Consider the following 17,358-nt stretch of genomic DNA (forward strand, 5'->3'; position numbering starts at 1 on the left):
TTGGCATTTTTTTTCCTATTCTTTTCCTTTGTTTGGTCTTTCTTGAGTTTGTATATTACCAGCTGGTCTCGTATTTCCCTGGTTTTCCTGCAGGTTCATATCAACTGAAGGAGGGTCAATCTAGCTGTTACCCGTGCCCTGCTGGCTTCTACTGTGGCTACTCTGAGCCTCGTGGTGTGATCACCCCTCAACCTTGCCCACCGGGCCATTTTTGCCCGAAAGGCTCCGAGTCAGGTGTGAAGAACAAGTGCCCACGAGGGACATTCAGCGCTTGGAAACAGCTGACATCAGCAGGTGTGCGAGTGTATGTTAGTTTGTTTTCTGCATTCCACCCTATGCGTACAGTTTAAGAGATTTGTACTGTAAGGTCCCAACACATTTTATGCTGTATGTTTCCTATTCTGAGTCTGCAGCTCTCTAAATGTGTGCATAAATTCATATGCACATCTTTTCACATAACCACACACACACACGCGCACACGTTTTTACTTCCTATCCCTCTTTGATCGTCTGTTCTTTTTTTGAGATGCTTTGCTTACAGTTCTCCATGTGTCCTTCACAGCCGAGTGCAGCCCTTGCCCAGCTGGCTTCTACTGTGCTTTGGAAGGATTAAAGGAGCCATCGGGGCGATGCCTGCCCGGGTTCTGGTGCATCCAAAGAGCCAAGACGTCGAACCCCACTGATGGAGTGACAGGCAGACCCTGTCCAAGGGGAAAGTTCTGTGTCTCTGGCTTGATTTCAGGTAACAGTCCACACTAGAACACATTAAAGTCGCAGACACAAACACAAGCAAACTTTGTTCTGGCAGGCACTGCAGGCATCCCATGTGACTAGTTCTCAAGTTAGTGAGTGACTGTAACTTTCTTCAAAATAAAGCACCTATACACCTACCTCGTCAGGCTGTTTGTCGATTACACCTCTCTCTGATCTCTGCGACTGGTTATCTCCTTTGGATTCTCTATTTCAATTCACACTTTTGGTCCTCCTCTGAAATATATTTCTGAGTATATTGAAAGTGGGTCTATCATTCACTCTCCGATTCTGTGGCAAGTATCAATCATTGAATGAAGAAGTTGTACTTTAAGACATTACTTGTGTCAGAGCAGCCATATTGTTCAATGATCTCTGTTCCAGTCAGATGAAGTAAAGTTGTGATAATATCTAAACCCTGCTGTTTGACAGGCAACCGGCTGTCTATTTACCAAAAGCAGAATACTATGTACTAGCGTAAGCCTTCAGATATAAGAACTAACAGCCTAATTCATGAAGCTGAATTCGGCTTGCAAAGGGCCAGATTCTGAGAATCTGGCCCTTTGCGAGTGAGATTTTTGCATTTGGGATTCATCATCCCAAATGCAAAAATCGGTAATTGTGTTTTCGCAAATTAGCGATGGATTACATTTAAGGAATCTCTAATTGAGATTCCTTAAATGCAATTCATCATCCATTTAAAAATTGCGAAATCGCAATTTCGGGCCGCTATTTACCGCGAGGTCAAACCTCGTGGTAAATAGCGATAACTCAGAAAAATGCTTTTCAAAGTATTTTTCTGAGTTGCATGTTGCACACACACATGTCCTTTGGACATATGTGTGCGCAACCCCTGTTCATATTAGCATTTAAGGGGTGCTACAGGGTGTCCTTTGGACACCCCTGGCACCCTTTCAATCGCTATCTTATTTGCAATTAGCTAATTGCTAATCTCAAATAAGGAATTAGTAGGAATCGCATTTTTTTTGCATATTCCTACATGAATCCCGTTTTGCGAGTCCTTAATAGCGATTCGCTATGAATCGCTATTAGGGGCTCGCAAAACGGGAGTATGATGAATCAGGATGATAATGTATTACTGCAAGTAATGCCTAAAAGGTCTTCTCTGAGTTCTTGTGTTTTCATTTTCTCTTTGGTTGCCTGTCTATATTGGCCCCATCCGATTTCTTGGTGCATTCTATGTGCTCCTGTGTTGCTCCATTGATCCCTGTAGCTGTATCTCTCTCTACTCAAAGTAATGTTCCTGTAACATTCCCTCTTATCAAACCCAAACTCTAAATGATGTAGCTGATACCTTCTGATGACTATTGGCATCTCCTCCTCTAACCTTTGTCAGTATCCCTTTGTAAAAACAGTTGTAGAAAAGCAGGAAGGGTAGTAACGTGGGAGTGGGAGAAAGACGGGGAAGAAGAGGGTTGAACAAAATGGAAGTAAAGCAGGAGAGAAGACATAGGTTTGCTAAAAGGAGAAAAGTGGGTGTGGGAGAAAATGGTTTGCAAACTAAGTAGTAAATTTGGAGGAGTAATAACGAAGTTCGAAAAAAGGTAGAAAGTTGATAGTAAGGGTTTTTAAAGAATTAGAGTACAGTAAGAGGGCAAGGGGTTTAAAAAGAGAAAGAAAGCAGGAGGGGAGGGTAAAGTAGAAAGGGAAGTGAGACATATAAAAAAGTAAGCATATTCGGACGATAAATTAGAGGTTTGTATAAAAAAAATAGGAGTAAAGTAGGAAAGAGAGTAAGAACATTGAAAAAAACTTGAGTAAAGTAAAGCATGGAAGACAGTATTGAAAATAAATGGACGGAGAATCTTGGTTCTCTCACAGGAGAGAAAACCAACCCCCTTTGTCCAGAGCCCTTTGGCACCTGGACAGGTGGGAAAATTAGCTAGGCAAGACAGGCGTGTCCAACCTCAGTTGAGCACCACCCATGAACAGGGCTTTCTGAAGTGGATTCGATTTTTCAGAAGTGACCATCTTGGTGATGGCAAATTTAGGACCTCAGGGGCAGGGTTATGCCCATTTCCCCTAAGAAGTGGTCATATAGGATGCCTAGTGACCCCAGGGGTAAGTAGCTCCTTTGCCATTCAGTATTTATGGGTGCCCTGGCACCAGGAAAGTAGATCCTGCCAACCAAAAGTAGATGAAGGGCCGAAGAGCCGTAAGACCATGAATTGCAGAGGAAGCAACTGACTTGGCACCAGCCCTGCTGGCCTATTCGCTTATTCTCAACAATTGCACTATAGTCACCTCACCCTGTAAGCTGCTGATCCACCAAACCCTGGGAGGAATTCAAGCACATCTCCAAAGACATAGAAACTGAAGTGGAACAGTGAAGCTGTTTCCCTGCATCTCGCAGGTACCAAAGACTGAGTGGCGAGGCTCCAAGATCGCGAAAACCCGACACCGGGAAGCACCACTGCAACCGAGCCGCATAGCCCAAGATGAAGTGGACCAACAGTGTGAACGTGGACCCCCAACTCTTCAGACTAGAATCCCACCTGGCGTCGCCCTGTTGTGGACTTTTCAATGCCGCCTTCAACATCTGAGGGCAGGCCCTATCTAGCAGGACCCCTCCTAATGACAAAAACTCTACACCTATGGACACCTCTAGCCCCGTCAACCCTGGCCCCTGGAGAAGAGGACCAAAGGTGTCCCCATATCCGAGCATCATCAGGTCTGACCCCCCTGTAGCTTGAGCCCAACTAGTCTCCCAGTCCGACACTGCAGCATCTGCTCACAAAAAACAATCTCCCCTGACCTACACTGGGCACCCAACGCTGTTTTGCACCACTGGACCTGGCTGCCCTCATGCCGCTGGAGGTGACCTGTTGGTGCTGCTTTGGACCTTGCCTGATACTCACCTCAAGTCTAGGAGGGTAGTCTTGTAAGTTTCTGAAAAGACCTTGTATGCCATATTTGTTTTTCCTTCCATTGGATAACATTGCAGCCTCTGAAAAATGCACAGTTATGACTGTTTAATTATCAATGTATTTACCTTGAAAACCATACTTACCTGAACTCATTGATTCCGGTTCTGAAACATACATAAAGATTTGGGTAATTTTCATTAATTGGTGTAGATCTCATTGAGTTGTGTGCATTGTTTATTGACAGTTGTGTGTATTTGCAGATGTCTAACACTCCTCTCTGATGAGGTTGTGGCTGCTTGACCGCACTACCCCCTCATAGAGCACCTCGGGATTGCCATAGCAAGCCCTGTATAAAGGAATAATCCAGTCTCTTTGCACAGTATATCTCGGTTTGTATACTACATGAAGAGCCGGCTTCCTACACCCACACACCCAGCACTACAAATACACATAGCTCCATCTTCACACATGCACAACCAGTTTCTACATTGCCTCTAGCCTAAATTCCTATCTAGTCCTCTCTCAGCACTTCCTCTTTTAGATCATTGATCAGCAATAGACTGCACCAATGTAAATTATGGTGCATTTTGCAACTACTCAGGTAAATATTTGTACCCGATTTTTGTCTACTGTTTCTCATTGGGGGGTTATGCTGGGTAGAGGATTTTTTTTTACCATAAAGCAAAACTCTGAGCACAAACAGACAGTCAATTTCGGCCCATTGCAGCAACGGAGTGATGTTTTGTGTACCTGTGGTAATATCATAATGGTGTGATTAATTGGGACGTTTAAGCATATGTAGATGTATAACTAGATGTTTGCATTTGCTCTTCTAGCGTGAAAATACTTACATATCTAGTGACATTTGATTGCATGTTCCCATAGGAAATATGGACAAAAGGACACACACCTGTGTTTACTTTTCTTTATTTTTGTAAGGTTTAATAAGTGAAGTGTTCATCGGTGTAGTGTGTACAATTTACTGTGTGCCTTTAGTTTGAATTTAATTAATGGCTTCATGTGAAAGGCAGATGCATTTTTAGGTCTCACCCAAGACATTGCATGCACTGTCGGCTGTGTGACATTTTGTTAGCTTACTTGGACTTAGAGACTACCCATTGCTTACCATTGGTTGGCTTCATCATCACTCACATTTGCTTGTGTGTAGTAGATTATCGGTGCAAGCGCACTTTACTTCCTCTTATTGTGTGTGGCCCTCCCTTGGACCATGGCCTATGTATGTATGTCCTTCCACTGCTTATGTTTTGGAAGCTACTTTTTTCTTTTTGTTTAAGCACGCAATTACACTGCATGTGTTTGCAAGTTGTTTCCCTCATGTACCTCATATCTTTCTTCCTCTCTATGTCACTCTCTGTTACCTGTATGAATTTGTCCACATCCCAATTCTTGCCCATGAGTTTCTGTCAGGGCACAAGTCCTAAAAAAAGAAGTGGGGGGACGCTGTCACCGGAAGTGACGTCACGACAGAAAGTGACGTCACGACAGAAAGTGACGTCACGAAAGGTGGCTTGCACCATCGGGCTCATTGCCTCCCCTCGCTTACCCCTTAGATGTGATTGCATCTGAGAAGCCAGCGCGTGAGCAGCGTGCTGTGAGCTCCGGTCTCTTCCCAGAGAGGCCAAAGAGTGAAGTCGAGCTGTTTGGCAGGGGGGACGGCGTCCACCCGGTAAAATAAGTGGGGGGACGCCGTCCACCCGTGTGGTACCCCGACTCAAACCCTGGTTTCTGTGTCCTCCCCTTCCCTCCCCCATGTGTCTCTCACCTGCTTGCTTCTGGGCACCACTTGTGCTCATGTTGACCTCTCTCGTCTGTGTGCTTCAGCACCCCCGTCTTGCTTGCGCTCGTCTGTGCATGATTCTGTGCCCACAGGCTCCCCTCTTTGCTGCTGTCCATGACCTGCTACTGGACCCAATTAACATTTAAAAAAATGCATTGTCACAGTTTCTTCTTTTGTAGACATGCATGTATTTTTAAAGCAAATGACACAGCCAAGGGATCACATTATCATGCTAATTTTGTGTTAATCTTTCTTTTATGCTGTACAGCATCTATGTTGACCTTGCTTATGTTGGTTAATGGGCAGTGGAGTAGTAGTAACTTGTTATTGGTATGGGTATTTTCCTTATTGTATTGAGTTGACTAATATGATATGGATTAAGGAGTGCCTTGTTGATAAATTATCAAAGTGCTTCCTATCATCTATGTTGCCTTCTCCAAGAAGAGAGGTGTGTTAAATTGTGATGGCATGCCATATCCTGTCAGAACGAGAGAGCAGTGATGCTACAACATGTCTTTGTGTGGCCTACAGCTGCTCGTATTCAGTAGACAAGCTGGGAGTGAAAGTTCTCCATCACCTGTTCAGCTCTATGTACCCTTATTTGTTGTTGTTAATTTACCCCATGAAAATAAGACAAGAGTCCTTTCTACGACTTGCTGAGAAAAACCGTGTAAAGCTTATCTTGGTGACTGTGTCCCCCTTTTATGTCTTTTTGTATGCCACCTCTTCTGATCTTGATCCTTTCCTGGGATCTGTGTTTACTTTTCACTCTTCCTTGGATTCTAGATATTTTCACATGTCTCTTCCCCTTACCTTTTTGGTGTTGATATACTGTGTCCCAGGTGATTGCCAGGCAGGTTACTTCTGCGACTTCCAGTCCACGCGACCAGACCAAATGTTCTGCCCTCCAGGTTACTTTTGCCCAAAAGGAACAGAAGACCCTGTACCCTGTAAAGCTGGCACCCACGGACCCCATGGTGGGAACAAGGATGGCCAGGATTGCCTGCCGTGTCCAGGCGGACACTTCTGTGATGGTAAATGCTCCAGGTTTAGCTGGTGTGGTAAGAGGGTCAAACGATGCAAAATGAAAGCAAGGAAGGATGAATAATGAGGACACGTGAAAGTAAAATCCAGGAAAGAAAGTTACAGGTAGGAAATTATTTTCAGGAAATGAGAGTGGAAGTGGAGAACCAGAGACAAGATGGTGGGTAAAAGGTGAGAGGAGGAGAGAGGAAAACAACAAATAAACCAGAGAGGTGAATGGAGAAGATGGGAGCTGACGTCGAGGCATATACATTTTTTACAGTCTTAAAAAGAAGAATCAAAGCACTACTGTAAAGGTTTCCATCTGCATGTTTTGTAGGAGCTTATGCACCACTACATTTTATCTTTCATTTTGTTTTAGCATAAATCTTGTGCTGCAAGGAGCTGATTTTAGTCTACATTTTGTCTCCTTGATGGAAATAATGGTTGGAAGGTGCAGGGACTGTGAAAGAAGGGGAGATGAATGGGAAGTCATAAAGACACAGAAGAAAATAATTAAGGAACAAAGAAAAACAATTGGAAAGAAGAATGGATGTGCTGGAAAGTAAGAAAATAGTGCTGAAAAGTAAGAAAATAGGTAAAGTTAGAACGAGGTACTAAAAAACAAAAAGGTCGCAAATTGGGGAAGAGGGTGGAAAGGAAGAACATATGGCGGGGCAGTGATTTATACAGCACATAGTATAGGAAAACGATGCATTAGGTTAAGAAGTGCATGGAGAGGAAAGAACAAGATGATGTGTGAAAAATCTAAAAGAAGAGTGAGGAGTGTAAAATAAAAATTAAATATGTGTATGAATAAAGATGAACACACCTTCGGGTGTAGTTTGATACTCGTTAGAAGCAGATCAAAGGAACTCTGTTACTGAAAAGTGGTGTCCTTTTGTTGTTTAATATTTCCAGAAGCAGGACAATCTGCCCCTCAGGGTCTATGCTCCGCTGGATTCTTCTGCCCACCTGGCCAGACATCTGCCAGTCCAGCTGCCCTTCGTTGCCCACTGGGATTTTACTGCCCGACTGGATCCTCTTCTCCCAAACCCTGTGAAGGAGGGACCTTCCAGTCAAAGGAGGGAGCAGCGTACTGCGAGGCCTGTCCAGCAGGTTCCTACTGTAACTCCACCAACAACAGTGAGTGCGTGATCATGTGTGTAATAGGAGTTTAGTTAGGGCGTGACTGCTAACATATGCTTTTCAGCAGGTAAGGTGAATATGTCACTATGTGCTTACCATTCCAAATCATGACGTGTTTACCTTGTGGTGAAGTATCCTTTGAATACCTGGCCATTTGTTGACATGTAGTAAGACACACTCTGAATGCGATCTTTCGTTTACCCAGAGTTGTGATAGACTGAATAGCTGGCCTTGAATAGCAAGAGATGATGACAATTGTGAATGCATAGTTAAAGTATGAATGCCTGTGTAGTGTGAGCTAACTTAACCCATGCATGGCTAACTTTTTTGTTGATCAACATTGGGTGTAAATTACATATACCTGACCTCTATTTTTCTAACAGGTGTATCAGTGATTGAAGCATTTCTCCGATCTTTGTTTTCCAGTACAGCATAAACAATTACAATAGAATGGCCGTGAGAGAGCAAACTAGCCTTTGTAAGGCAGTGCAAACGTTCATTAGTAATATTTCAACATTTTACTTTTCACCACTTTATTGTGAGATCACTTTAAAGCACATGCCATTTTTTCTTCTATCACAGAATCTCAGATTGTTGTGGACTTGTGGCTGGGTATTTTTCTAGCCCAGGTTTGGAATGGTCAGTGATTCCTAGTCTTTTTTTGTCCAAAATATAATGAGGGATTGTCAGTAAGTTTTCGCCTAGTCTGTCTCAAAACTGGAACAGGGTCTGTTGCTGTTCCCTTTAGCATAGGAGTTGAGGTAGCTAATGATTCTTGATCTTGCCACTCTCAGCAAGTGTTGTGGGGTTGCCAGTAAGTACTGATAAGTATGGCATGTCATTTATTTAGTGTCCACCAAGTGATGGTCTTGTGCTTTTAAAGACGTATAGAATTGGAGATTGTATTCTTGATTGGGAGTTTTCTTGAACAGATTTTAATGTCAAAATTAAGAATGCCACGTTGTACGTAAACAAATAGCATACTGTTTATCCATGGATTTACCGTAGTTATGTCTTAGAATACATGATTTCAGGTGACTCGTGAGTGTCAATCCCTATCACGCAGCACATAAAACGAGTGTAATACGTGCTTTAACACATCTTTACCTTTTTGCAAACCCCTTTCATTGCTGAGCAACTTTTGGTGTGTCTGAGGGAAGGACCATCTGGGACTATGCTGACAGGTTATGTGTGCGGCCACTAAGAGGCTGAATCTTGGCATTTGAGTCTGAATATATGGCACTGTCTCTGGATATGGAAATCTGTGTCTGGTGACATAACACTGTACCTGAACATAGGAGTCAGAACTTTACATTAGAGGACAACATCTGGCCTCATGATCCTTAACTTGGCATCTCATCCGGTATCTGACCATATGCAACTTTACTGTAGTGGAGGAATATTTTCAGGAGTCCAAGGACAGTCAGTGTTTACTTCTTTCAGATTGTGACTATTATGTCTTAGAATACATGATTTCAGGTGACTCGTGAGTGTCAATCCCTATCACGCAGCACATAAAACGAGTGTAATATGTGCTTTAACACATCTTTACCTTTTTGCAAACCCCTTTCATTGCTGAGCAACTTTTGGTGTGTCTGAGGGAAGGACCATCTGGGACTATGCTGACAGGTTATGTGTGCGGCCACTAAGAGGCTGAATCTTGGCATTTGAGTCTGAATATATGGCACTGTCTCTGGATATGGAAATCTGTGTCTGGTCACATAACACTGTACCTGAACATAGGAGTCAGAACTTTACATTAGAGGACAACATCTGGCCTCATGATCCTTAACTTGGCATCTCATCCGGTATCTGACCATATGCAACTTTACTGTAGTGGAGGAACATTTTCAGGAGTCCAAGGACAGTCAGTGTTTACTTCTTTCAGATTGTGACTATCAATCCCTTTGACCACTAGTGGTACAAGTAGTGGTGACACCACCACCATGAATATGGTAGGCTTGGCATGGACCACTGATAGGATCACTGGGACTCTGCTTTGGTCCATTTAACACAGCTGCGGTTTGTGATGTGTGCACTAGTGCAATCTCAGGTCATATATTCTAGATAGCTATAATATTGGGTGGATGGAGGTTTCTTCTGGGACGAATAGCTTGTGTTTCAGTAAATGGTGCTTCTTGGGATCTTCCTCATGCCGAATCAGACGTCTATAATACAAACAAGCAAAGGTCCTATCCCTGGTCACAGTAGTAAATACAAACTATTGGCAGAGGTTCTTTCAGACCGATGGGAATGCCATTCGCATCTGGTACACTGGTTCATCAGTGAAGACCAATGTAGGCTACCAGGGTTCTTCTGGGCCCAACTACTTCTAGATGGTTGGTCTCTTGAGTGTATATCTTGCACGGTTGATTTCTACTACACATAGGTACTCAAGTTTCAGTCCATTCTGCGAGGTTACCCAAAGGCTTTCAGGCTTCACACTCTGGTTGAGTAATGAAGGTACCCTGTGTGACAGCAGGCCCCTTCTGGTCACGCCATTTTGGCTCCTTTGCAAACCTCTTCTTCTAGACAGCATCGTCTTTATGTAAGGGTACCTCTAATGCCCCTCTTAAACAGTTAGATAGTGCTTTCCTTTAGTCAGGTTCAGGGCAGTCCAGGTTTCTGATCTTGAACCTGGCAAGGGTTGCTTGGCTATGGACCCCAGATTCTGGTAGAGAAATCCCAGCAACCTGACTGTAAGTTTCTGTTCCATCTTTATATAGGAATGTTGCAGGCACAGTTGGGGTATTCAAATAGTCAGATCTGAGACTGATCTAATGTTTATCTTAATTCTCACACACAGGTTTTCAGGTGTCAGCAGGAAGCTGGGGTGGAGTTAACAGTCTCCATTCAGAGCAGGCCAAAAATAAGGACACAAAAGGGAGAGAAGTTAGCCCACTTAACTACTTATACTCTGGGAGTGGAATAATCCTTTGAGGGAATAATGGGCAATAAATGGTAGACGACACATCTGCCTACTCTCCTACACAATCAAAAGGTCTGACCCATAATAAAGAATATCTGAAATATCCTGAAGGATCCCTGCAATTCACATTGATATAGAGCTTGCTCTATGTCCCCCATATTAGGTACCACTTGGATCGAAAAAAATGGATTTCTGTGTGTTCACAACCTCAGGCAACATAAACACCTCCCGCACATCCTCTGCACCCAGAAGTAACACATTCACCCACATCATCCATGTACCATGATGGAGCAAAAGATATGGTTGAACGAGGTAGGTGGACCAAATTAAAAAAACAGGTGGGTGGCCAGTAGGTGGCTTCCTCTGGCAGTAGTCAATTAAAAAGGCTTCCCGCTGCCATCTCTGTCAGTCCTCAACTCCCGGTGAGCTGACAACATTCATGCTCGGTTAATGTTGCATTCATGGCATCCAGGCCACCTGGGTGCCTAAGAACTGATGTACTTTGTGGGATTCCACAGTTCCTGGGACCCTGGAATAGCTGTTTAAACACACAGCTGCAGGATGGGAGAGTCTCATACCTCGGCAGGTTTCCTCTCATGCTCCTGATGGCTGCTCCTTCTCTCTTCAACTCAAAAATGGCAATCACCATCTGCAAGTTTGCAGCTGCTGTTTAAAGTGACTCTACAGTTAGTCCACTTCAGATTTTTGTTCTCTTTTCTTTACCCTTTCCATCATGGCTATGCCTCCCTTGGTTTCTTCTTGAATTTTCCAACCCATTGTTTCCAGTCATGCATGATTGATATCATTTCTTTTTCCTGTACATTCACTATTTGAAAACCTCTGTCTGGTTGAAAAATGCATCACAACAAAGCTGTGTTTCGTCACTCCTTTCCTCTTGCCTTTCAATTGCTGTTCCTCAATGTTTACTCTTGGGACTTCTCTCCTGGAATCCTGGCTCTTGGTTTTCTCAAACCCTTTGAAGACTTCATCAGAAAGTAGTTTTTTACGCCTTTGACTTTTTCTTCCTGAGAAGATGGCAGCATCTTGAAGGCACTTGCTTACCGCATACTCCTGTGTGGTGATATTGTCTGTTTGCAGAAACAGTTACGCTCACCTCGAACAGTGGAAGACCTGGCTCTGAATTACAGGTACGTATCTAGCCCTGAACAGTTAAAATATGGGTGGACATGGAGTGCCCTTCCAATCCGCAGAGCCCTGCTGTGTGTTACTCAGTCCTTGATACAGGAGCCTTCATTGCGCAAACTTGATTTTCATGTGTGCTGAAGTGAAAGTAAAAAATATACAGAACTTTATACAGTAACTAAGTCACAGGGGCACAGTTCTCCAGAGCTGTCCAATGGACCTTTTCCATCCCAGCACCTATCATATAAAGTTGTGTCGGTCTGTAACGAAACTTGTGCTCATGTAAAGCACTCTGATATCCGATTTTTCGAGTCTAGTTCACACCATATAAAAATCTTTTTTTTTTTTAAAGTAGTGCCTGATAATTTGATACAGTACCTTGACGTCTTATGCCACCTGACATCTGAGTCTGTTACTGACCGTATGGTGTTTATTGGGTATGAAAGCAAGGCAGTATATGTGCAGATGAGAGAGTGCCAAGACAAATGTAGCCTTGTCTAATCTGCTCCACAGTATATAGGCTATACTCGAAGCATGAGGAAAGCATCTGGTACTATGATGCTACACTTGATATCTGAGATTTTACATGAAATTTTAATGGTTAACCTTGGAAGTATGAATCTTTGACTGAATCTTTAAGCCTGTGCCCCGCCATATGAGCCTCTGCTCGGTATATCACATCTATACTTAGAAGCTGTACTATTCTCATGATGATTGTAGCTATGTTATTATGGCTTTACCTCAGCATATGAGACTGAATCTAACATGTGATGTTAAAGCTCTACATGCTGAGGTTTCCCTCCGTATACAATAGGTATACCTTAATATACATATCTGTGTATTATGGTACTTGATTATTGTAGTTAGAGTATTGTCGAACATAAATATCATGTTCTAAGTATTGTTTTTTATAAATATCATCCCACTGGACTTAGTATTAGAAAATATACACCTAATGGGAGAGTATTTTTGTAAAGGAAATATAAGATACTCTATTTACGCCAGTCTAGAATATTTTTTATTCTATTCTACATTATATTATCTGTGTATGCTGTGACACTCTCCACCTGGAGCTATCCTCACCTTGCTAACTCTTCATGCTCAGCCCCATCTACCACAATCCTCACCCCCAAATCAAACTAATGTTTAGGCTATCCCCCAAACATCAACCACCAATAAACCCCCCTTCATACCTACTCTTCCAACCTCACCAACCGGTGACCATGATAAGCTGGCTACCTCACCAGGTGCCCTATCTCCCCTCACTGATTTCCCTCTCTCCATTAACCTTCCAAACACTCCCCTGACAACCCTTCCTGTACCAATTACCTGGAAACAACACATTGCTTTTTATACCCACCACCAAAATCTTCTCACAACTTACCGCAATCACTAATAATGCTTCCCGCACGCAGCAGCATCTTCCTAGAAAACTCTCTGTGCCTCTGTCTCCAAAATATGTACCACCATAAGAACCATGAATGTTTAACTCACATACCACCTCCTATCATGCTCCCACAACAGTCACTACCCACCTAGTTCCATCTCCCATAATAGCAAAGTAGCTCACCCAGACAGATCCTCCGAATCCTTCTCTGACAACATTAGTGGACTCCTCTCCTACAAGAGAGTACTCTGAAGAACGGTGTCAGGGACTTCCTCGTTGTTAACCTGTATGTCCTTGAATCTTCATTTGCCTCTAAAATTACTGTTGTCCTTTTGGACCAGGACACTCGCCTGATTGTACAATAGTGTAGCAATGTCGTGACTGGAACTGCAGATGATGCTGCTCCAGTAAAATAAAAAAGAAACACCCAATACTATTCAAACCACTTCTTCACTAAATAACTAATAGAGCAAAGTCCCTCTGAAACGTTGAATAATCTTGGCACCACAGTTCCTTGAACTGTAATCTTCAATTTCTCTGAGCCAACCCCAAAGCATACAAAAAAACTAATCTTTGAGGCTAAGGCCACCTTTTGCAGAAAGGAGATTACAGCAGCAAAGAGCTGAATACGTTAATTGACACAAAAATCTACTACCCCATAAACTACCATAGACCTCGCACACAACGTTGATAACTGTGAAAAATGATCCCATTGCTTCACTGATAGAAAATTCATGTCCTACTGCCCAAGTGACCCTTATGTCACTCTCTCCCAAATCCTCCATGGACTGTATGTATAATTTCAGAAAGGTCATTGAGACTGGTTTGATAAACACCTGTTTAATACTCACTCACATTTTTCTGACTCAATCACAGTTAAGGTAATACAATACATTTTGTCACTCTTGTATCCCCTTCTTGACAATGGTGATCAACTCCCCCGACACAAGGGTTTGTTCCTTTTTGCCTAAAAATCACTTGTCACCCTACTCTCCTTGGAAGAGCTGATGTTAACCCTGAAGATCTCAATTACCTTAGACTGATTTTTACACTTTTTCTGCCTACGGTTCTTTAGGTCCAGATGCTAAACTTAGACAGCCACGCTTCAAATATTAGATGATGGTCTATGTATTCTAGATGATGATGGATCATGCCTTCCAATTGTTTGGATCCTATTGGCAGCATTCAACACTGCTAATCATGACTCCTTCTAAATGATATTTGAAAACCTGCTGGGAATCAGTGGCATTGTCCTTCACTTATTTGTAACCTAGCTCATCAATTGTTCACAGCAGATCAAACTATCCTTCTTTATTTCTAATCCTTCACTTCTCAAGCAAGGATTAACTGAAAGTTCCAATCTCTCCCTGACTCTCAAGGAAGTGTACATGAAGCTACTCTGCTCATACCTGAGACAACCCAACATCTCCTGCCATCTGTAATCTGATGAGACTCACCTTTATATGATAATCTCTTATTTTGAAAATATAGCATTTCTGGCAATAACTGTACAATCTACAGACATGGATGTCACGACATCATCTAATGCTAAACCTAAAAACGAAATTCTTCTGATCCTCCCCTCCTACAATAACTCTCCTGCCCAAATGTGGTGAGATGCTTCCAAGCTGCGTGACTGCAAGCCCACCATTGTTGAAAAATGCCAAATCCGTGGGCTTAATTTTGGTCAAGGACATGAATTTACACACTCTCATAAATGCCTTTGCCAAGTACACATTTTCAAATAAGAATACTCAAAGGGATTAAGCCATTCCTACCAATCTATGACTTTAAGACAGTAGTTCAGTCGCTGATAGTCTCGAGAAAGACTATGACAACCGCTTACTATTTGGCATGCTGAAAATACATTTGGCTCCCTTCAATGCTGCCTTACATGCTGCTGCTCATCTTTTTTCTGGTTACACAAGATTGAAACAGATCTCTTCATTCTTATTTTCTCTGAATTGGTTACCTCAAGATGCCAGAAGTATGTTGATCATTTCTTTCATACACACATTTCTAACTGAAGAAAAATCCAATTACCTATTTTATAAACTTCCCATAACTGGAAACTGTTCCTTCCTAATGAGTTCTGACTCCCTTTTATTTGATACATTCCTCTTCAAGATGTCAAAAACAATAAATCGGTTGTTATCTGGGAGAGCCATGAAAACCAGAAACTCTATTCTCCAACTATCAGACCAACCCTTCATTTGACCTTTTAAAACAAGAACTGAAAGGCCTTCTTTTACAATATTTTTTTCTGCTGGTAATTACTTTTCAAAAGACTTTGTTTTACAGAAAAGCCCAAAACGCATTCAACAAATCATTTATATTGTATCTTTCACAGTCATCTGTTGCCCAGTTTCACTGGTCTAATGTTGGTTACACTCTACCGCTCATACTCCAGGCCTTTGTGTATTTGCTGTTCTTTCTAAAGTGCTCTGATGCACATTGGGGCCGGTTTGTGGTGTTGAAACGCTAAATAAATACACTTTTTTTTAATGACATAGTGCCTGATACCATGCTCAGCACATGAGGTAGTACCAGGGGCTCTACCTGGTCATGCTAGTCATCTTAGACTGTAATTGTGCAGGCCATGCAAGTTTGGGCTGGGCATTTAATGACTGCACCACTCTCATATTATGGCTGCAATCTTGGGATGTCAGGTCAGCACTCCAGTTAAATTATGGTCAGTGATTTAAATTGGCATGTATGTGTCTTAGGAAGATTTTATTGATATTTGCTAATTATGCATTTGTCATCCTCTATTTAATTAAGTTTGGTGATATTCCTTCCATTCCTTTTATTGGGCCCAACATTCATATTATTTCCTTTGATGCCACTTCCCGTATTTGTATGCTTTGTGAAGTTCCTCTGACATCTTTGCCGACAAAGGGCATGTGATTTCACTTCACCCAAACTTGTTGGGTTGACTAATTGACTTCAATATTGTCAGCTTTGCATTGCTCAACAGAGTGTTTAATACTCAGCTGATTGTGGTCACACATATATTATAATATATTTCTAAGCTTGAGAGGGATGCATGATTAGGAAGACTCTCCCGGCATGCTGCATCACTCATTTTCTTACACAACAGCTATACCTGTTAACTGGAGGTATTCATGTGAGTGTACGGCCCAAAAGATCTTTTTCTCACAGGGGGCCCCTTCCTGTTCAATTTGTTTTCGCCATATCTACCCTCACGGTCCCTGTGCTCAGCTGATCTTTACCTGGCCTGTGTGCCACGTGATAGAAGAGTAAGAGCAGGTGGCCGTTCTTCCTTGCTAAAGCTCCTGCCCTCTGGAATGCACTTCCTCAACCTCGGAGGTGTATTCAGAACCGTTGGTCCTTCAGGAAAACCCTGAAGACCTGGTTGTTTTCCATCTAAGCACTCTGTGGGGTACTTTTCCTTCTGGACATCTATTGCAGTTGGTACTTTTTTTTAAGACTATCGCTGGGACGCTTCATTGCTGGGGCAGCAAAATGCTCTACAAATCCAATAACATAGGAGAATTCTAGAAAATGTACTTGCCATGTAAGTAAGCATGATAGTGACTACTAATGACTTGAAGGACGCGACCTGGAAGGTGAAACCATTGTTTTATTATAGCGTTGATGGGAGCTTAATGCAGAAATGTAACTTGGATTTTTAGATAGGAGTGCATCCCCTTGCTCTGAGCAGGGAGTGTTACAGGTATCTGACTTTCACCATGGAGGGCTCCAGGCATTCTAGTCTGTAAGGGTGTGTGCAGGCATCTGAATCTCAGAAGGGGATAGTTGTGTCTTCTTGTGGTTGGCCATGAGGTACTCCACTCTGCACTCAGCCAGCGAGAATACTACTGTGTTCATGGAATTTGTAAATATGAATACATTGAAAGAATAGCATCTGTGAGGCTGGTGAGGTGTGTGGGTACGTGTCCACCGCCCTCTGTAGGGGTGCTATGCTGCAGGTTCATTAAATAAAGCCTCATGAATTTATGGGCCTTGGTTCTTCATTACACATCTCACTCAGCAGGCAGGCACTCATAACTCTTTGTGGGTTAGTGTGGTTATTAGATTGTTAGCACAGAGGGGCACAGGCATCTCACCATACTTGGGTGTGGAAAGCTTGGACTCGACAGTGAGTAATGAAAGAATCTGTATTTCACCAATAAGGGCTTCAGGCATCTCAATCAGAAAGGGAATTGGGCTCCTGTATGTCAGGATGGTTATACTATGATTCATCATTGGCATTCTTATGCCACACAGTAGGTCGTTATCTTCATAGCATTGTCAGTTGTTTTGGATG

General features: G+C 42.6%; 1 protein-coding gene across 1 annotated transcript in view; it reads left to right on the forward strand.

Moving 5' to 3' along the window:
* LOC147732424 (uncharacterized) overlaps positions 1 to 17,358 on the forward strand; it is a 2,559,122-nt gene that overhangs the window by 1,284,277 nt on the left and 1,257,487 nt on the right. Inside the window, exons 61-64 of the mRNA XM_086954262.1 lie at positions 94 to 294; positions 563 to 742; positions 6,279 to 6,470; positions 7,381 to 7,605. Of these exons, the coding sequence (XP_086810388.1) occupies positions 94 to 294; positions 563 to 742; positions 6,279 to 6,470; positions 7,381 to 7,605 (798 nt within the window). The remainder of the gene's footprint in view (positions 1 to 93; positions 295 to 562; positions 743 to 6,278; positions 6,471 to 7,380; positions 7,606 to 17,358) is intronic.

The sequence above is a fragment of the Lissotriton vulgaris genome, chromosome 2_1, assembly GCF_964263255.1.
Source record: "Lissotriton vulgaris chromosome 2_1, aLisVul1.2, whole genome shotgun sequence".
Lineage (NCBI taxonomy): Eukaryota > Metazoa > Chordata > Amphibia > Caudata > Salamandridae > Lissotriton > Lissotriton vulgaris.